This window comes from Lactuca sativa, chromosome 3, assembly GCF_002870075.4.
Source record: "Lactuca sativa cultivar Salinas chromosome 3, Lsat_Salinas_v11, whole genome shotgun sequence".
Taxonomy (NCBI): domain Eukaryota; kingdom Viridiplantae; phylum Streptophyta; class Magnoliopsida; order Asterales; family Asteraceae; genus Lactuca; species Lactuca sativa.
Window position 1 is genome coordinate 19,377,135 of NC_056625.2, and position 22,340 is coordinate 19,399,474.

General features: G+C 33.9%; 3 protein-coding genes across 3 annotated transcripts; 1 reads left to right on the top strand and 2 right to left on the bottom strand.

The window, feature by feature from the left end:
- The first annotated feature begins 8,610 nt into the window (after nt 1-8,610).
- LOC111919214 (methionine gamma-lyase) lies at nt 8,611-11,449 on the top strand. The gene is made up of 2 exons (XM_023914827.3): nt 8,611-9,513; nt 10,696-11,449. Exons 1-2 carry the CDS (start codon nt 8,730-8,732, stop codon nt 11,241-11,243), a joined length of 1,332 nt encoding a protein of 443 aa, XP_023770595.2. The 5' UTR covers nt 8,611-8,729; the 3' UTR covers nt 11,244-11,449.
- Nucleotides 11,450-13,000: 1,551 nt separating this feature from the next.
- On the bottom strand, nt 13,001-13,467 carry LOC111919302 (uncharacterized mitochondrial protein AtMg00810-like). The gene is made up of 2 exons (XM_023914909.1): nt 13,440-13,467; nt 13,001-13,362 (listed from the first exon to the last, which is right to left on the bottom strand). The coding sequence occupies exons 1-2, from the start codon at nt 13,465-13,467 to the stop codon at nt 13,001-13,003; spliced, it is 390 nt and encodes a 129-aa protein (XP_023770677.1).
- Nucleotides 13,468-15,768: 2,301 nt separating this feature from the next.
- On the bottom strand, nt 15,769-16,635 carry LOC111919314 (uncharacterized). The gene is made up of 3 exons (XM_023914915.1): nt 16,272-16,635; nt 16,162-16,217; nt 15,769-16,041 (listed from the first exon to the last, which is right to left on the bottom strand). The coding sequence occupies exons 1-3, from the start codon at nt 16,633-16,635 to the stop codon at nt 15,769-15,771; spliced, it is 693 nt and encodes a 230-aa protein (XP_023770683.1).
- Between the last annotated feature and the right edge of the window lie 5,705 nt (nt 16,636-22,340).

A 22,340-nucleotide genomic window follows, 5' to 3' on the forward strand; every position in this document is an offset into this window, starting at 1 on the left:
TTCTGCCGCTTCGGTTTGGGGGTGTGGCAGGCGGTGACAGGAAACAAATGCGGGTCGTCGGTCGCGTCTTGAATGGGAGCGGGAGAAGTCGCAATCGGATTCGGTCTCTATCGTATCTCGTCATTCTCTAGTCGAATCTTGAAAGTCGTATGCGAATATCAGAATATGCGATTGTGATTTGTGAAGACTGAAGAGTGAAACTGAAGACTGAAGAAAGCTGAAGGCCTAGAATTAAAATTAGATTCTTTATTTCCCATTTGCATTTTACATTAAATATATATTTTTTATATAAATATAAACATGATTAGGCCCCGATTAATATGCGATTAATCCCTAGGCGCTACTTGACCGATTAGAGAGCGCCTAACGATTAATCCATGTGTATAAAATGACTGAAATAGTAGAACCCGATAAAATTTTAAAACTTTGAAGAAGTTATATCTCAATAGAAACTAATTGAGGTATGATTAGTGTTGTATTAATCATATTAACCTATTTTGTTATGATATTAGTGGTATTTATGAACTTTTATATGATATTAGTCATATTTATTTTTTTTAAAATCTAACAAATTAGCAATTAATGGTCCCCGATTAATCTCCGCCTAGTCGATTAATCCTTAGACCCTAGTCCACCGACTAGCTAACATCGAACGATTTTTACAACCATGGTTATAAGAATCCACATGTGAAACAACGACTCGTTCACGTAATAATATGCCTAACAAACAGTCAACAGAGTTAGTAACTATGTGATTACTTAGTATGTACATTAGAGTAATATGAAATTAACATCCGACTTACAGTGGGATGTGTGATTTCCGCCTCATTCCCTGTTCCTTGGTTGGTTGTGGGCTTAGGGCAGAATCACTCAATCGAATGTTTGTTCGATCTAGATTTCTATAACTCGTATGTACTAAGTGATCACAGGAGGGTATTAACATCACTTTCAGGAAACATAACCACACGTTATCATCTCGTTTTATTTATGTAATAAGACTACTACACAACGGTTTTCATACAAAGTTTTTCACACAGAACAATGCTTAAACAACATAAGTATGGTAGATACTGGTACACCACGATTCGGAACAGATAATTCAATTAACGTACACTTAAGGAAATTATAGGATTTTCCAGTGTAAACATCGGTATTTTACAAATAGTTGGTTCATTATTCAACTAACGAGCATTCAACAATAATTCCATGACTGCTTAGTTTATGCATCCAGGTTACATATGAAGAATACCTGATAGACTGTGGAATGTGTGGTTTCCGCCTCATTCCCTGTTCCTTGTTTGGTTGTAGGTTTAGGGCAGATCCGCACAATTAACTGTCTATCCGATATTGGTTTATACATAACTAGTATGAACTAAGAAGTCATAGAAGGAATGGATCAATCATAATTTACATAAGAAAATATTGGATTTTCTTGAGAAACACTTTCAACAAACATCAAAGAACCAGTTTGACTTAACATTCACTACATCAGAAAATATAAGGATTTTCAGGAGAAATATAACGTACTTTTCGAAAGAACAAAGAATAGTTTCCAAAAACATAACGCTTATGAATTCACCAGCTTTATGCTGATACTCTTTCAAAGCCTACTTGTATTCTCAGGACACTAGTAGACATGTACATGCACCGGGTTCAAGAAGATGGAGCATAGTAGCTTCGAGTCTTTACTTGTTATTTACTTTTGGTGTCAATCATGTATAATTCATATGCAATGGAAACATATTACTATTAATACAATGATTGTTGTTGCTTTGATTACTATTATGAAATTGTTGTGATACTACGCATGACGTCCTCCACCCCCGAACGTTTCCGCCGCTTCGGTTTAGGGGTGTGGCAGGCGGTGACAGGAAACAAATGCGGGTCGTCGGTCGTGTCTTGAATGGGAGTGGGAGAAGTCGCAATCGGATTCGGTCTTTATCGTATCTCGTCATTCTCTAGTCGAATCTTGAAAGTCGTATGCGAATATCAAAATATGCGATTGTGATTTGTGAAGACTGAAGAAAGCTGAAGGCCTAGAATTAAAATTAGATTCTTTATTTCCCATTTGCATTTTACATTAAATATATATTTTTTATATAAATATAACCCCCCCCCCCCCCCCCCCCCCCCCCCGCGGGAGTATGGCACGAAAATACTCACTCCCGACCCTGATCCCAAAGATACACGGGGGTTCCCCCGCCACGCCCAGCTCCCGAAGTTTTTTAAAAATTAGTCCCGTACGGTATCGTGGTCCCATGGGAACAGGGTCCCATGAAGATTTTTGACATCCCTACCCAAAAGGTTTGGACTCACATCAGTGGTCAAAAAGTTTAATTTTGTTGCGAGTTTGGTCCAAAGTGTTTTAAACTTTTTTATAATGATAAATTTGTCCTTGGTATTTTCCCTTTTTTTTTAATTATTTACAAATAAAAATAAAAAATGAAAATATTCACACACACACACACACATATATATACATATATATATATATATATATATATATATATATATATATATATATATATATATATATATATAGGTTTGTGTTTGATGAACATATTCATAGATTCAAGAACTCTCAAGAACATCATCCGCAACCACCATCATTCGACCATCGTCCGCCACCACCACCGTCTGCCACATCCATTTCCACCTAAACTTATTTTTGTAATTCATCTCCACCAAATCTGATGAACATACACACACATATAAAATCATATCAGATGATGCATACATATACACACAAATTCAGAAGAACACCCACACCCATGAAATCAGATAAACACACACACACACACACACAAAATTAGATGAACACACACACACACATATAGAGTCTAATGAACACAAAAACCAAAATGTAAGGGTGAGGGTAGCGATGCTGGAGAAGAAGGGCAAACTGACGAAGAAAGAGAGATGATGGATCCTTGAGCCACATATCTAAAAATCGAGCCACAGATATGAAGCCGACGAGCTGAGTATGGTGAACATATCTATTTTGTCTTCCAATACCAAATCGTAACTCGACACCTTCGTCAGAGAAGGAAGGAAAGGAAGTCGTCGCCGTCGACGAGGTCGAGTTCAACATCGCCACATAGTTGTGTGGAAGGGAGGATGGCAGATCGTCAACGTCTTCGGAGAAGGATTAAGAAGAAGTCGACGGTGTTCCAAATCTCCGACGGTGGTGACTCCGATAGTGGTGACAGCTTCGGCGATGTCCCGATTTTTCCAGTGATGCTTTAGAGAGTGAGGAAGATAAACATAGAAATGGAGTTGGGTGGGGTAGGGTTATATATATATATATATATATATATATATATATATATATATATATATATATATATATATATATATATATATATATATATATATATATATATATATACTGTTTAATTATCAATTATAAATGTACAAAATTAATAAAAAGAAAAGAGAAACCAAATAGAGAGAGCAAAAAGGTCATTTCACACACTTCCACTTATGAGACGAACAAAACTCGCAACAAAATCAAACAATTGAAACACTAGCGCACAAATCTTTTTAGACCAAACTTGCGAGTTTTGACATAACATAGGGACCATTCTTGATATTTTGTCTTTATTTTTTTCATATTTTTTAATTGTTATATACTTAAATTATTTAAAAAATAAAATGTAAAAATTATCCCACTGAAAGACCCTAACTTTCATAATTGAAACAGTTGTTATTCCAAAACATGCTACATGCATATTTATAAAATAATATTTTACATTGATAAAGTGATTACATAAGATTGGATACAAACCGACTAAGTTTTAGTATATTGCATAACTACCCAAGATATTGTAATTTTATACATACTTAAACCAAACTACAAAAATAATAGACAATATATAACTGTACTGGTTACTTATCTCCTGCAATTGTTAAACATTAAGAGGGTAAGTGGTGACGCTTAGTGAGTTCAATAATAGATACAATATAACTTTATGCCATATATATATACTTCAATATGGCAGAAGCAAAGAAGAACAAGAAACAACAAAGACTGATGAGTATCATATGACATGCTTTCCATATCAACGAATAATCTGATTCAAAGATATACGATCAATGAGACATGACAATTTCTATACTTGATATACATCAATAAAGCTTCGGTCCAAATGGCACATAAGACATACACTTTCTGATTTAAACATTTTGGTAGATTTCAGGCTTATAGCCCTGTCTAACCATCTGCCAATACCATAGAATAGAAGTCATTCTCTTACGGAGACATGCTCTACATGGCCAGAGGCTACATACCAGTACCAATGTGAATCTAAGTCCTTTGACTGATCACATGGTCAAAGGTATTTCTTTGCTATTAAAATAACGAATAAAAAATAACACGGGAAAATAACCTGGAATAATAACGCTGAAAAGCACATAACACATATAACACATAACATACAATTGTTCCTATATATTAAACTCACCTTGAAATAACCGGGGGTTAGAAATTTAATTTGAGCAATACTTCGGCTATAAATATGACTTTTTGTGACCCAACTGGGGATTTTAGTTGAAAAACGGCATTACTCGGGCATAGTTTCGACTTGAAAACATAATTTTCTTGGGAACTTCGGGGCGTCGGGAATTGCTTCGGGTGTCGGGATTGATACCGGGACTTCAGGGGTCAATACAGTAAATTTAGAGAGAGTATAAGGTGTAAGAGTGTGAAATTTCTAACATAAATCCGGAGACCCTTGACCTCTATTTATAGCATGCGAAGCTGTTGACTACGCTGGGCATACACCGAGGCGGCCATCTACGTGGGGCGTACGTGCGAGGAGTCATCTGATCGGAACCCGGGCTCGGACGTGGCTGATACGTGGCTCGCCTACGAAGACCGGCGACGTGGGTAACTTTGGGTCGCATATGTGCGAAGTACGCTAGGCGTAGTTCGTGTACGCGGGGCGTACCCCCCTTCGGATAAGGCTTTGAATTTTCATTTATTTTTATTCAAAAACTTTTAAAATTCATATCTTTTGCATACAAACTCCGTTTTTGACGTTCTTTATTTCCACGCGTAGGTGAAATTATGCTCTACAACTTTCGTTTAGACTCCGTCGGCTAATTTTGACTTTATTTTTATTATTATATTTTTAAAAGACCGTGACATGATAAGACCGTTAAAAATTCATAACTTTTTCATTTGACGTCCGTTTCCTTCTGTCTTTTTACCATTGTACTACTATTGATGAGACCTTCGATTCTCATTTAGGTTGCTTCGGCTAAAAATCACTCGATCTTTATTTCGAGTTTTTAGCTGTCTTCTACTATACCGAAACTTAGAAAAATCATAATTTCCGCATACGAAGTCAGATTTTGACGTTCTTTTTATGAAAGTTCTCGGTTTAATGAATACTACAACTTTCATTTAGATCATATAGGCTAAAAAGTAGTTTATCGAAAACTCACTTTTTACGTCATTCGACGTTGTGCCAGTTTTGTCGCGAATCTTCGATTGGTCATAACTTCTTCGTTATAACTCGGATTTCGATGAGGTTTTCGCCTAAATGTTTCAAACGAGATTATCTACAACTTCTACTAATAGTATTTTACTTATTTCAAATTTTATATTTTCGTTAAATTTCACTATTTGCCTTTTGATTGGAATCTTATAAGACTTCTAATACTTTCTAAATGATTGTTGCTGTCGGCTTTCATCGAATTTTGTGAAAAATTGCATTTGATTTTTGCATCAAGACAAATCTAATGGAAGACAGGAAGGTTCTTTAAGTCAATAATCAGTTTGAAACTCGAAATCGAGAAAAGATTAGGGAATAAAGAAGGTAATCAGACTTGTGATTACATGAGTAACTTAGGAAGCGACCCCATGGAAAGCAGGAAGGTAGTAATTGAGGCTCACGGAAGCCACAATTCAATAGTGCTGAAGATTTTAAAAAAAGTTGCACCCTTCCTCTTCGAGATCTATTGGTGTAGGCGGAGATGAAACATAGTTGGTGGATATTACAAAGACAAGGAGACAAGAGGGAGAATAAGAGGAGAGACAAGCTAAACTTCCCTCAATCCATTATCGTCGCCGCCAAACTTCGGTTTTGGGGAAACCGATCTAACCTTCTTTACCATTGTCGAGTATGCATTCATCCCAAGCCTTAGGTTCCGATTTTGGAAAAATCAATCTAAACTTCACTACCAGTCGCACTGGTATGTGATGGAGATGATGATGAAGCATGAAGATGGTAAACAATCGCATTAGTTTAGATCTCGATTGCTGAGATGGTGTAGCGAGGTTGATGATTATGGGTTTTGGGGTAAGGTTAGGGTGGGGAAGACGATGATTTAAGAAGGGAGTGGAAATTGGATTTTCTTTTTTGGTCTTTTAATTAAAAAAAATATGAAAATAAATAAAAGGAAATTAAAATAACTATTTTAGGGGCATATTGTTTCAGGTTGGGTATGGATCAAAATCACACAAAAACTCAACCATAAGGACCAAAACTAGGGATGAAAATTTCGCCCGACCTGATGGGGAACCCGATTGACCTGTCCTAATCGCAGATAAGTATTCCTCGTCAAAACAGGTACCGGGTACGGGGCCGAGGATCCCCATTATGCTAAAACCAGAGATGGGGCCGGGGTCGGGTATAATAATCTCCAAACCGCCCCGTCCCCCCTTTGCTGACTATATATATATATATATATATATATATATATATATATATATATATAATAATAATAATAATAATAATAATAATAATAATAATAATAATATTAGTATATTGATCATTTATTGAATTTGAATTATTTAGTGAATTGATCTATATTAGACCATCAGAGACAGAGTCTGTATATCAAATTATGTTCCAAATTCCAAGAGTTTGTTAATAGTCACTTTGTTCGACGATTTGTATATCAAATCATCACTTTTTGTTTTGATACTTATTAAACTTTATGATTGATATAAAGAGAATCTGATTATGGAATATGGTTTTGATCGCTTATTAAACTTGATTTTCTTTTGTATAAGTTGAGTTTATTATGTTGATAGGTTGGGGATGAGTTGGAGAAAAACCCAAAATAAACTGGGGAGGGGAATTGATTCCCACATCTGTCGGGGGATGGGGATGAGAATGTGGACGAGGTTAGACACTCGGAGATGGGGACATGGATGGTTAACCCCGTCCCAAACCTGCTCCGTTTTTATCACTAACCAAAATCATACAAGGTATCCACAATTAAACGAATGATGTACCACCAAAATTTTTAAGACCAAAACTATATATTTTTAATAACCACATGGACTATCTTTGCAATTTGGTCTTATATATTTAATGTATTTGTTAGATATTAAAGTTGTTGATGTTTCTAGAAATATTTATCATAAAAAAAATAACTAATTATTTGGATGCTAGTGTGATTGAGTTAATCTTCATGGCCAATAGACAAAGCACATGGAACAAATATACTTTTGAAATTAAGTATCTTTATTGACGATCTTCAACCAAATAACTAAACATGAATCGAATATAAAAATCCTAGCTGAAATGATAAAACTTGAGACTACACCTAAGTCTTTAACATCGAAATGATTGTTTAAGAGGTTCTAGACGTCTATGTTTAATTAAAACATGTGCCTATAACATCACAATATTATTTCATTAATAATAATCATGTGTTGAAAGAGAGAATCAAAACAAACAATTACTTTCTTTCATACTTATAAAGTCAACCATGTTTGTTATTCGACATCAATTTTTTAATCCTTCAAATATAAACATGAAAAATTAACAAACATATTACACAATTTGCGTGTTAACTTTTATATATATTGCAACAATTCAGCAGGTAATATTAATAAAATGCAAGTGCATCTTAGGTTTTATGTCGTTCTTTTTTTAATCAAGATAGGATAAGCAGCACAATTCAAATGTAACCTATCTAAAACATACATTATGTTTATTAAAGATTCATATTGGCAAACTAATGAAAAGAGTCTCAACTACAGAATCAAAAGTTGTATCCGTTTCTGCTTGTTTGTATCAACGACCATGGAGTTTCAAAAGCACCAAAACACCCACTAAGTGGTCATCACAATTAGTCGATTGTGGGGAATTTTCTTTCTCGTCTGCTGGATCTGATTTATAGTTAGGGGGCAATACATACCAAGGCTAGCTAGTTGATATTGTTAATATCCAAATTATTCATTGAAAAAAATCTTATATTTAAAACAAATCAAAAGCTACATATATTATTTGATTCTTAATTAAACGCTGCTTTGATTAAAAAAGGTGATATTTGTCATTATGAATAAAAATATATCATTACATAATAATATTATTAAGGCATGTGAATCAAAAACTTAAAAAACATGGTAATGCTATAACTGAATAAACTAATCATCCCATAGGAACTCTTCAACAGAATTTGCGTAGAGTGTTTCTTGAATGCTAACACATTAATAGTAATATATAGATGTATATAGTCAAATGTATTTTTCATTAAACTACATATATTTCTAGAATAAAAATACACGTAATGTTTATACTCATGTGCCATCCTTAATCCTTTCACACCAAACAACCATGTTTGTGAGAAAATATTTCTTTTTTTTTTTTTTTTTTTTTTTTTTTTTTTTTTTAAATGCCCCTATAAAAGCAGTCACTCATTCCTACATTTCCTTCATCTACTGCTCTCTTGCAACTGGTTTCAATTCCCTTCCTACAAAATTTCCTTCAATGGCAGGCACTATTCAAAACACCCATGTTTTCTCCTCCTCATCCTCCTCCTCAAAGAAGAGGATGACTCCCGATGACTTTAACAGGGACGATGATATCATCACCAAGAAACTACCAGCAGCAACATTTGAAGACCCTGTATCAGCTTTGGCTAATGCTCGACATGAATTTGGAGAGCATGGTGGAGTTAACATGTCCATTGAGGCCTCCGCCACCTTCACCGTCATGGAACCTGAAACCCTCAGCCGCATGTTCACCGGAGAGCTAGGCCCTGATCGGGATTTCTTCATCTACAGCCGCCATTTCAACCCCACAGTCCTCGCTCTTGGCCGTCAGATGGCAGCTCTCGAGGGGACTGAGGCGGCATACTGCACCTCTAGCGGCATGTCCGCCATCTCATCGGTTCTGTTGCAGCTGGTTAGCAGCGGGGAGCACATATTAGCGTCTCCGACGTTATACGGTGGGACACATGCATTTCTCACACACTTCCTTCCGAGGTCATCCAATATAAAAACGACGTTTGTTGACATAAGGGATTTGAAGAAGGTGGAGGAGGCAATCGTGGAAGGGTACACCAAGGTTTTGTTTTTTGAGTCCATGTCTAACCCGACGTTGACTGTGGCCAACATTCCGGAGCTTTCAAGGATAGCACATGAGAAGGGTGTTACGGTGGTGGTTGACAATACCTTTGCTCCGATGGTGGTTTCTCCGGCGAGGCTCGGTGCCGACGTTGTAGTCCATAGTATTTCCAAGTATATTAGTGGCGGAGCAGACATAATTGCTGGTACGTTCCAAACGATCTTTTGACAATATCCACGTCTCTTTCTTATGCATGTCATGCAATCATGCAACTACAAATTTTCATTTCTTTACAATTTTTGACTATATTATTAGAAAAATGCCAATAACTAAAAAATATATAAAAATAAACACGAGAAATCTTCTTCACTTCTTGTCTATATTTAATATTTTGGATGATTAATTTCATACCAAAATATTGAAATACGAAAACTAAGATATGTTTTAAACAATTTATCCTTAAAGATTGTTGCATATGTTTTTATTAAAGTATAATTTCTTCTCGATAACCAAAGGCCAAGTTAAATAATTCACATGTTTAGAGTTCTGTTAGAAAAAATTCATATTAATGTAATAACACTTTTAGTTCCACCCCCTTATATTCTATTTTACAATTTACACCCTTAGTTTTAATATATTACAGTTATATAACATCAGATATGTACTAATTATATTTTTCAGAGTTACTCGAGAACTTTTTTTTTTTTCATTATATAAAAATACATTTTGTTTTTATTTTAACTTTATCAGGTAAATACTATTTTTATTTGATTTAATACGAATAGTTTTATATTTCATTTCACAAAGCTAACTATAAATTTCGAAAGTTTCATTTACACCAATTTTATCAACATAATAGCTTATTTGTTGTAGTCTTTGTTTTTTATATTGTTTCTTACTCTTAATATTTAAATGTACTGCTTTTATTTATAAAAGTATAAACTGAAAAATGTATACATTTTCTAACATATTATATCATTAAAACCATATCATGAATATATATATATATATATATATATATATATATATATATATATATATATATATATATATATATATATATATATATATATATATATATATAAAAGGATACTAATATTAAATTATTGATATTTAGATTGTTTTAACTTACCACCTTGTTAATGTATTATTTGATTATCTAAAAAAACTGTAAGTTAAATAAGTAAATAAGTTAAATAGTGGGTTTATAAATATAAAAATATTATGAATTTGAGACAATTTGTGTCATTATGGTAGACATATTGCTGTTATTATATTTTTTTTTGTTGATTATGTGACACGATGTAAAAAAATTACTCTTGGTGTATGTATTATCTATTATGCATGAAGTGCATCATCCTCATTTTATATGTCTTGTAATTTACAGGAGCGGTATGTGGAGCTGCAAGTTTGGTGAACTCAATGATGAACCTTCACCAAGGGACATTGATGTTGCTAGGTCCAACCATGAATGCCAAGGTTGCATTTGAGCTATCACAAAGAATCCCTCACTTGGGTCTTCGGATGAAAGAGCATTCTCATAGGACTCTCATATATGCCCGAAGGATGGACAAAATGGGACTCAAGGTCACCTACCCAGGCCTTGAAGACCACCCTGATCACCATCTTGCCAAGTCTATCTTCAACAAGGAGTATGGATATGGTGGGATGTTGTGCTTAGACATGGAGACTGAAGTAAGGGCCAATAAGCTGATGAATGGGTTGCAAAACAACACTCGGTTTGGGCTCATGGGTGTTAGTTTGGGCTACCATGAGACTCTTATGTCTTGTTCGGGTAATAGCACAAGCAGTGAATTGGATGAAAAGGAGCAGGCGTTGGCTGGAATTTCACCTGGCCTAGTCAGGATGTCGATCGGCTACACCGGGACACTTGAACAAAGATGGGGCCAGTTTCAAAAGGTGTTTCTCGCTTAATTTAGTGTCTTAAATGACAAAGTCAACTTCATTCGTTTATATACAACCTTTGGGATATGCTATATATATGTTGAATTAGTTTATATGCTATTTGTACATGTTATACATGTAACCACTATTTTGTTTCATTTTTGGTTACTTAGTTGTAGCCAATTCTATTATGGTGAATAAAAGGTGAGCAACCGTCAATAAAAACTGAACAACGAATGTTGGTTGTTTCTACATTGCTTGCTTTAATAAATGTCCGATCAAAAAGATATATTAAATTGACATTTATTTGGTAGACTATTTGAAAAGCAAAGTTGATAACTATATAATATGTTTATATATAATTGTAATCTTCATGGATTACTAACTTCTATATGGCAATTCAAATTTCTCATGAAATATTTCAAATCATCTTTGTTTCCACCGCGGAAATGATAACTTCTTTGAATTTCAAAAAGACAGCCTATGTGCTTTACTAGCACCAAAATTCTGGTGATACATCATACATCTAATATACAATAATCTAATTACGGGTGGAAGCGATTGTCATGATTATGTCGTGACTGCTTTGGAATTTTAGGAACAATATTATTTTTAATGATCAGAAGATAAAAAAGAGTATGTTGATTGATAGTTTGAGCAGTTACTCTTATAGTTGGTTTGTTTGTAGAAATAAAAAGATTTCTATTAGTCGGTTTGTGTGGTTTTAAACCCCTATTCTTTCCAGTCCTCTTGTAATTATATGTTAGCTTTTTGCTAACTTTCTAATAAAATATTCAGTTGTTCAGAAAAATCTCATTACGGGTGGCAGTCTTGAGATACTCGAATATGAAAAATTTCGAAAACCTTTAAAGTAAAATTGTCGTACTTTTAGATCATACCGACTATTGGAGGAATGTCGGCATATATTGAAAATCAAACAAAGAATTGAGAAAGAAATGAACATTTTCTCATTAGATTCAACATCTGAAGAATACATTGCTTATATACATCTTATTAAGCTGCACCATCTATTCTAACATACGCCTAACTAATATTAACTAACTCTGAACAAAAAATAAAATGACGTAGCTTCACATAACAGAATGAATAACTAACTAAACAACCCTCACACTTCTTAATAGTCCCAATATGCCCCCTCAAGATGGACATTTAAAAATATTTTTAATCGTCATCTTGGATAAAATTGGAATCATCTTTGAATAAGGTAGGGGTTTTGTGAATATGTCTGCAAGCCGGTTAGAAGTATGAATAGGCATTCGTTTGATGTTGCCTTCTGCGATTTTATCTCGAATGAAATGGCAGTCAATTTCAATGTGTTTGGTGCGTTCGTGAAAAATGGGATTGGTGGCAAGTTTTATGGCTGAATCGTTATCAAAAAAGATGAGTGTTGGTTGTTCCAATTGAATATTAAAATCATGAAGTAATTGTCTCAGCCAAATGATTTCACTTGTAACGGACCTAAGTGCTCTATACTCTGCTTCAGTAGAACTTCGTGATACAGTGCTCTGTTTCTTTGATTTCCATGAAATCAAAGAATCTCCAAGAAATACACAAAATCCAGTCGCCGATCTTCTAGTATCAATACATCCAGCCTAATCTGAGTCATTAAAAGCTTCGAGTTGAAGAGATTGTTTAGCTGAGATGAAAAGACCTTGACTTGGATTTCCTTTTAAAAATCTGAGCAAATGATTAGCAGCTTGAAGATGAGAACTTTTTGGATCTGAAATAAACTGACTTAATATGTGTACAGTATATGCAATGTCTGGTCATGTAATTGTAAGATACAATAGACGACCAACTAATCGGCGATATTGGGAAGGATTTTCAAAAGGCTCTCCTTCAAATTTTGATGATTTTTGATGAGCATCCATTGGGAAAGAAACTGGTTTAGATGCTAACATACCATTATCCTGTAGCAAGTCTAACACATATTGTCTTTGAGAAATAACAATTCCTTCAGGAGATCTAGCAATTTCCAATCCTAGAAAATGTTTCAATTTTCCCAAATCGTGTAGTCGAAATTTTTCACTCAATCTTTGTTTTATTTCATTAATGGCATCAATAGAAGAGCTAGTAATGATTATGTCATCAACATAAACCAAAAGAGATACAAATTTCTTATCTTTTCCTTTGACAAATAATGAAAAATCAGCTTGTGATTAAGTGAATCCTTCCAAAATTAGAAAACTTGAGAATTTTGCATACCATTGCCTTGAAGCTTGTAGAAGCCCATATAGAGATTTCTCAAGTTTACAAACTAATTTTGTTGTTGAATTAGTTGAAGCAGAATGATTATATCCTTAAGGGATCTGCATATACACTTCTTCTTCTAATTCTCCATTTAAAAAAGCATTGTTCACATCAAGTTGAACAAGAGGCCAGGAATTTTGAGCAACAATTGTGAACAACAATTTTACTGTGACTAATTTCACAACTGGAGAAAAAGTGTCCAAAAAATCAACCCCTTCTTGTTGATTGTATCCTTTTGCTACTAATCGTGCCTTATATCTCTCTATTGTACTATCAGCCTTCCTTTTAAGTTTGTAAACACATTTGCATCCCAAAGGCTTTCGACCAGGAGGGAGGGGTACAATAGTCCACATATTGTTTAGTTCCAATGCATGTAATTCCTCATGCATTTCCTGTTTCCATTCAGAATGTTGAATAGATTCTTTAAAAGATGAAGGTTCTTGTTGAGTGGCTATGATATAAATGTATGCTTGAAAAAAAGGAGACAACTGTGAATATGATAAAACATCGGATAAAGGGTATTTTGGGGATTTTGATGTTTTATTAACTTGAACATAATTGATCAGTTGACAATGATAATCATGAAGATAGGAAGGAGGATTTCTGTGTCTTTTGGGTCTTGATATGTGTTGATCTGATTGTGGAATGGGATCAGGGGTAGTTTGGGTATTTTGGGTATTCTGTGAGTGTATGGGTGAATTTGTGGGTGGATCAAATGTGGAAATGGATGGTAAAGGATTTGGAAGAGTATGAGAAACGAAAAGGTTTGTATGTATAAGGTTTGAAGCATTTTTGAAGGGAAATATATCTTCATGAAAAACAACATCTCGTGAATTAAAGATTTGTTTTGTTTCCAAATCCATTAACTTGTAGGCTTTCATCCCATATGGATATCCAATAAAGACACATGCTCTTGATCTTTGATCAAATTTCTTTCTTTGGGAAAATAATGTGGATGCGAAAACCAAACAAGCAAAAGTTCTAAGTTGTGAATACTTTGGTTGTTCTTTGTATAGCTTGAAAAATGGTGAAACATTACCCAAATACTTTGAAGGAGTTCTGTTTATCAAGAAAGTAGTTGTGGATATGCAATCAGACCAATATTCAGATGGCATATTAGCTTGATAATACAATGCTCTTGCAAAATTTAATAAATGTTGGTGTTTTATTTCTACAGCACATTTCTGTTGTGGTGTTTCGACACAAGAAAATTGGTGAACAACTCCTTTTTCTTTGAAAAAATCTTTATATTATAACTCCTTTGCATTGTCTGATCTGAAAATCTTAATATGTATCTGAAATTGTTTCAAGATCATTTGAAAAATTTGAGGTATAACAACTTGTGCTTCAGATTTGCATCTTATCAAATAGATCCATGTAAATCTAGTACTATCATCCACAATTTTAATGAAAAATCGATGCCCTTGATGAGAATTGATATGATATGGACCCCATATATCATAGTGAATCAATTCAAAAGGATTTACAAATATATTATTTGTAGAAGCAAAAGGCAAACGTTTTTGTTTTTCCAATGGACATATACAACAACTATCTGAATTGGGGAATCTTATTCAAAGCTAAAACACTATCAAGATTCTTGATTTTATTTGAAGAAGGATGACCTAATCTTTCATGCCACCTTTGAAAAGTAATAGAATTAGCTCGAATTTGTGATTAGCCCCCTTGTAAAATGTATAATCCAGCTTGAACATCACCCTTGCCAATCACATTCTTGGTCTTGATCTGTCGAATCATAACATGATTATAGTATAGTTCTACCATTAACTGCTTATTGTTATCGGTTAACATTGTGATAGAGATCAAATTTAGCTCAATTACGGAACGAATAATACCTCCTTAAGCAAAAAAATGCTCATTTATTTTGATATCTCCCATTTGATTTGCTGGTATTAAAGAGTGATTCGGTAATCTAATTCTAGTATTAGTAATGTCCTTAATATTTGTAAATAACTCTTTGTTATTACATACATGTCTTGTAGCTCCTGAATCCAATATCCATACATTTGATTGGAAATAACCAGAATTAAGAATCATGATGTAATGATTACCTGTTTGAATCGAATGAGAGGTAGAAACAGTATTAACAGAAGACAATTTCCCAGATAATAGAGCAATGATTTGTTGACATTGATCATTTGTCAAACCAGTTACAACATCTTGCACCATTTGAGGAGAATCATTTGATAAATTTGCTTGTGAAATTGAATTGTTATCCATAACAACATTGACACAAGAATCATTTGAAGAATCGTTTTGTGACCTATATCCAGGTGGAAAACCATGAAGTCGATAACACTTTATGACCAGTTCTTTTGCAATGAGTACAGTATGGAGATTCCTTCTTGTTATTTTTGTAATTGTTCTGATAGTTGTGATTCTTGTTCAGATAATTGTTTTGTTGATTGTTAGCACGAAAATTAAAAGCAAGAACAGGATCATTTGTTGAAGGAATACCTATGTCTCGCTGCCTTTCTTCTTGAATGATCAATGAAAAGATCTTGTTAACAGAAGGTAATGGCTCCATAAGCAGTATCTGACCTCAAATATGAGAATAACTATCATTTAATCCCATGAGAAAACTCATAGTTTGTTCAGCTTCTTTTGCACCTCCACATGTACATTTACCATAAGTGCAATGATGATTATAATTTGCCAATTCCTCCCATAGAACTTTCAATTTTGTGTAATAATTGCTGACTGAATCTTGACCTTGCATAAGATTCATAAGAATTCTCTTGATCTAAAAGATTCTCGGACCATTGCCTTGTTGAAATCTTTGCTGAAGTTCTTTCCATATGTCTGAAGCAGTTTCGAGATAGATGATTGAAGCATAAATTTCTTTTGAGACTACATTTAGAATCCATGAAATAACGATGTTATTATTTATGAGCCACGAATTTAATCGCTCTACATCTGCTTCATTAGGTTTAGGCAAGGAATTGTCAACAAATTCAAACTTGTTCTTTGCTAACAGCGCAATCTTCAAGGACTGACTCCAAGAAGCGTAATTATCTCTAGTTAAAATTTGTGATACAAGTATGGTTCCAGGATTATCATTGTGATGAATGAAGTATGGATCATTCGAGAATTGACCAGAATTGCTTGAATTAACAACTTCTTCAGCCATTCGATCAATTTTAACAAAACAAAGTATGATGAAAAGAGAAGAAAAAAAATTAAGAGAAAAGAATGAATTGTAAGAATCAAAGAATCACAGTAATCAAAGCATAATTTCTCTCTAATACCATATTGCAAATAATTGAGAAAGAAAGGAACATTTTCTCATTAGATTCAACATTTGAAGAATACATTGCTTATATACATCTTATTAAGCTGCACCATCTATTCTAACATACGCCTAACTAATATTAAGTAACTCTGAACAAAAATAAAATGACGTTGCTTCACATCATAGAATGAATAACTAACTAAACAGCCCTCACACTTCTTAATAGTCCGAATAGCATAACCCTAAAGCTTGTCGTTATGCGTTTTGTTTTTGTCATGAGGTTGACTCAACAAGAAAGAGAGTCTTAAAAGATTTAGGTGTTTCTCTGATTTAGAACAACCGGGTGTCAGTCTATCAAATGACTATGACAAGTACAACACAAATATCAATTATGATATTTTGTTTATACTAGTCTATCAAATGACTATGACAAGTACAACACAAATATAAATTATGATCTTCTGTTTATATTGACTTCTATTTTTGGGATCTTGAGCAAATTTCATTTTACGATAAACTTTGTCTAATACATATATGTGTATAGCACTTATATCACTTGTTTGTTAATTTTGCATATTATAATAATAATAATTTAACTTAATAAAATAATATTTGTATCTAATTATCAACATATGTTCATAGATTTCCTTTTATATAAAATCAACACATTTTAAAGTATGAGAATTTCATTGTCTTTTTAATTGTAACTATATTAAAAAATATATTTCATAAATATTCCGTAGACATTAGACGATAATGCAAAATCATTAAAAATGACATTTTCACAGCCAAAAATGTCATTTGCAGCTGCCATCTACGAAAATCATCTGAATTAATAAAAATTGATATTTGTCGGGTTACTTTCAGAATTTTCTTAATTTGTGTTTAACTCTTTGAAAAAGATTATTTGATTATGCTAATCTCTCTCTGTTTCTCTCTCTCTCACACACACACACACACACTCACAGAGATTCAATGATTGGACTTCACTTCTTTTTAGCCCATGTTGTAGAATGAGACCTCACACACTAAATATAATATGAACATGAATTTTAAGAGTTTAATTATAATCCTTTTCTCTTTGGCGTAGATCCTAAATATATTAAATAAGAAAAAATTACAAAAATCGTCCATATTAAAATTTCGTGCTTGGCCCCTAACATTTTCTTTTGCATGGAGATCGTCCATTAGTTTTTATTTTATTTTTATTTTTATTTTTTAATTACATATTTTGTCTCTAACAAACATGAAAAGACTATCATGCCCTTAAAAAAATTATCTACCATTTTTATAATATTTTAAAAAACTTTTTATTTATTTTAATTCTTAAAATAAAAATGTGGGTCACATACATCCCCACATTATTGAGAACTCATCATACATATATTCAACATCACCACCAATTTTTTTTTTTGAAATTGACCACTTATTCCGGAACGAGGCATTTCAGAACATATTTCAGACAAATTTTCGGGTGGGCCGGCCCATTATCGTGGGTCCAGAATAAGGATTCCGGACTACTAGTTCGAGTTATGGATTGACAAATTTGAATTCAAATTTTGGAATATAATTTGAAAAATTCTGAACCTTCGCCTTTATTTCGGATCTTGCTCCAACTGTCGATTCTGATTCCGACACACTATTCCAGATCTTTCGACTTTCCATTACGATTGTCATTCCTATCTCTGGCACGCAAGTATGATCTCCATCACACTATTCCGATATGAAAGAAGAGTACTACGACCCCGTTATTTTACGGGTATGTTTTTCGTTTTCTCTTTACATAGTTTTCTATTGTTACTGTTCCGGAAATCATAGAAGACCTCCGGAATGAACTGAAAATGTTTCGTAGTTTAACTTAAAGATGTCATTTTTGTAATACCAACTAAAAGATAGTTTAGATGTTTAGGTATTGTTGATTTACATCAAAATGTAGTGTTCTAGATCTTAAGAGTTCATTTTGGACCTCCGGAACGTGAGGATCTAGTCCGGACACGATGAACTCGTCCGGAACATGAGGAACTGCTTCGGAACTAGTCCGAAATATTGGTCATTTCCGTTTCATAATGAAGTGATAACACCTTTTTTATTTGTGCAACATGACATGGGTTTTGATGCATCAATTACACTCTCATGTAAACCCAAAATCGGCGGGCAAATTCTATCGACTTTCATAGACATACTAGAATGCGAGACTATGTTATGGAATACACGTTTTGGGAGGTGGTTAAATGTTCCTAATGTTTAGGTATTGTTGATTTACATCAAAATGTAGTGTTCCAGATCTTAAGAGTTCATTTTGGAAGCCTCCGAAACGCGAGGATCTCGTCCGGACACGATGAACTCGTCCGAAACATGCGGAACTGCTCCAGAACTAGTCCAAAATATTGGTCATTTCCGTTTCATAACGAAGTGATAACACCTTTTTTATTTGTGCAACACGACATGGTTTTTGATGCATCAATTACACTCTCATGTAAACCCAAAATCGGCGGGCAAATTCTATCGACTTTCAGAGACATACTAGAATGCGAGACTATGTTATGAAATACACGTTTTGGGAGGTGGTTAAATGTTCCTAATGTAGAAGGGGATCCTTTGCTTCTACATTACGTCTTTTGCCAAGAACTTGTCACCGACCTCGAAGCCAAGTGAAGGAAATGGTTTTTGAGATTGGGGGTTACGAGTTGTCTGTCGAGAAGAAAGAATTTTGTTTCATCACCGGCTTCCGGTTTGGTGACTATTTTCCTATTTCTGCATCTGACGCCACCTTCCGTTCCCGTGTCTTTCCTAGTTTCCTATGGTCCCAAGGAATATCTAGGTCAAATTAGACGATGTTATGAAGGTGTTTAAACATTCACTTAATGAGTTATCCGACAAGGATGCAGTCTGTGTATGTCTTTTATACCTGTTAAAGATGAGTTTTAATAGGCAGTTGCCTAAACAGCCTGTTACACAAGAGTATTTCATTTTGCTATCCAACCTTGATTAATTTAACATGTACAATGTCGTCTATTTTATAATTACTATAGCTACTGATATTCTTTTATAAATTTAATTGTCAACTAATTTTTTATGTGGCAGATATCTATGGGGGATGATAATTTGGGATCAATTGTACAAACACATATTTACTGTATTCAATAAGGTTGACAAGCTTATACATCTACAAGATCCGAAAGAGAACCAACCTCAAAAACTGGCGTACACCCTGCAGAGGTTTTTATACCGTTTTAAGGTAAGTATATGATGAAATTTTATTATGTATTTTTTTGCTAACATTCTAACAATTTTTTATTTATTTGTTAGCTAACATTCATATATGGATTCTTGAGACTTTTTCTGTGAGCAGTTTGTTTAGTACTCGACAACCTAATGTGATCCCCCGAGTTGTTGCATGGTCAAAACTGAGGGCTTTAAAAAAGCTTGAATGCAACCAATTTTTTCAAATCAACGACGTATGGTTACTTTAGCCATGGTTCTATCTCACCCGCCGCCACCACCACCACCATCGGCCGCTAGCCCATCAATTGACAAAGACCGAATTATTAATGACTTGCAAAATTAGGTGCGTCAATTGAAAAATGAGGTATGTGAATGTCGCGAGCAATTGAGGTCTCAGGATGAGCATTTAGCAGATCATGACACTGCTTTAGCCATGGTTTTAAAACTTATCAATATGACTCCTGGAGACGATGTTGGCACCTCGAAGAGGATTGAGGTTCATTTTTAATTATTTCATCGTTTATGGTTGTTATGTTTGTGCATCATTTACAAGTATACATTATTGAACCATACAACGATATTACAATGACAATGACTCATGGAACCATGATTATGTCATAAGCACCCCTGAACAATCGTTGAATGAAGGCCCTAAGCAGCCGTCTCTGGTTATTCAATCGTCGAATGTAAAAGAGATTTTGCAAGATGAATACAAAACACCATCGCCAACACCTCTTAGGCGTTCCAAACGCCAAAAAGTTGTGTCCATATGGTATAAGTCGCCATGGATACAAATGAATAGGAAAAGTGTTACACGGTAACAACTAGCACCGTTGGGCAATATTTTAAAGCCTACCATACACAATATATATAAAGAACGGGATGATTCGTTGCTGTTTGGTCATAATTATTTGACCGGTTTTACTACGATTGAGTTTTGGACACGGTTATATGCAGATACTCATGGAGGATGATTGTCATATGATGTAAGTAATATGATTATTTGCTCCTTACTTGCTGCTAGAGCGTAGAGAGGATGATGTTCAGTGGACAGTGGTGATGTTAACTTTCAATACTGATACATTTGACTGGAGTGATATGGCTGATGGATCCGTTTACCTAGCTTGGGCAGAGTGTGATACAATATAATTTTGTTAGGATTACATTACCTGAGTATTTATATACTAATTAATTATTTCTAACCTTTTTTTGTAGCATTACACTCCAATCAATATACCACATGCTCATTGGGTTTTGGGTGTTGTGGATTTGAAGACGTTCAAAATGACTGTATACGATAGTCACTGGAAGGGCAGATATTGTTCGGAAAATGAGGATTGGTTTATAGGTATGAGAGTTTGCATCCACAATCCTACTTGAGAGCTTCAAAATGACCCTCGCAAAGGCCCCATACGTACCACAACATATTGACAACAGAGGGGATTATGGGTGTTTTTGTGTTGGTTCCTGGAGGTGTTGATCACTGGTAAATCGATTTCTATAGAATGTAAAATTGTTCAATGGGCTATGGGTTATCGAAAACGACTAGCAATTTTTTTTGGGTATAAAGACAAAAATAATTTGAAGATCGTATTTGTAATATGACCTACATGCACATCATTTAATTTGTTTATATATTTGTTGATTTTAATTGCATTTTATATTTTATAAAACTAAAATTTTTGAAAGCAAAACTTATACATTATATAAAATCAAAACTTATACTAAATGAAAACCACATGTTAACAAGAAAAAAGTTTAATGTATTCCGCACCATGGTCTGGAATCGTACTCTAGAATTCCGGAGACGTCTTTAGAACAATGTGTTGCTAAGAATGTGGTTACTTTACAAATAAATAAATAAATAATAACAAAACAATAAAAAATATAAAAAAAAAATTGGGTTATTTTTGTCAAAAGGATTATTTATAAGGGTTATATTACTCAATTTCCCAAAATTTTAACATGTAAATTTAACCTATTAAGATCATTATCGCGGATATTTGATACTCGCGGGTATATGAATGAACCGATTCATCATTTACTAATAGGTACCCGATGGAACATGATGTTGAAATATGACATTATAATCAAATATGAGACTGAGATCACCAAAACCTGTCCCATTGTCACTTTTAGTATTCATGACAATCTAAAATGCACATGGAAAAATATACTTTGAAATTATGTATCTTTATTGAGGATCTTCAACCAAATAACTAAACATGAATCGAATATAAAAATCCTAGATGATTATTGATAAAACTTGAGACTACTCCTAAGTATGTAACATCGAAATGATTGTTTAAGAGGTTCTAGACGTCTATGTTTAAAACATGTGCCTATAACATCACGATATTGTTTCTTTCATAATAATC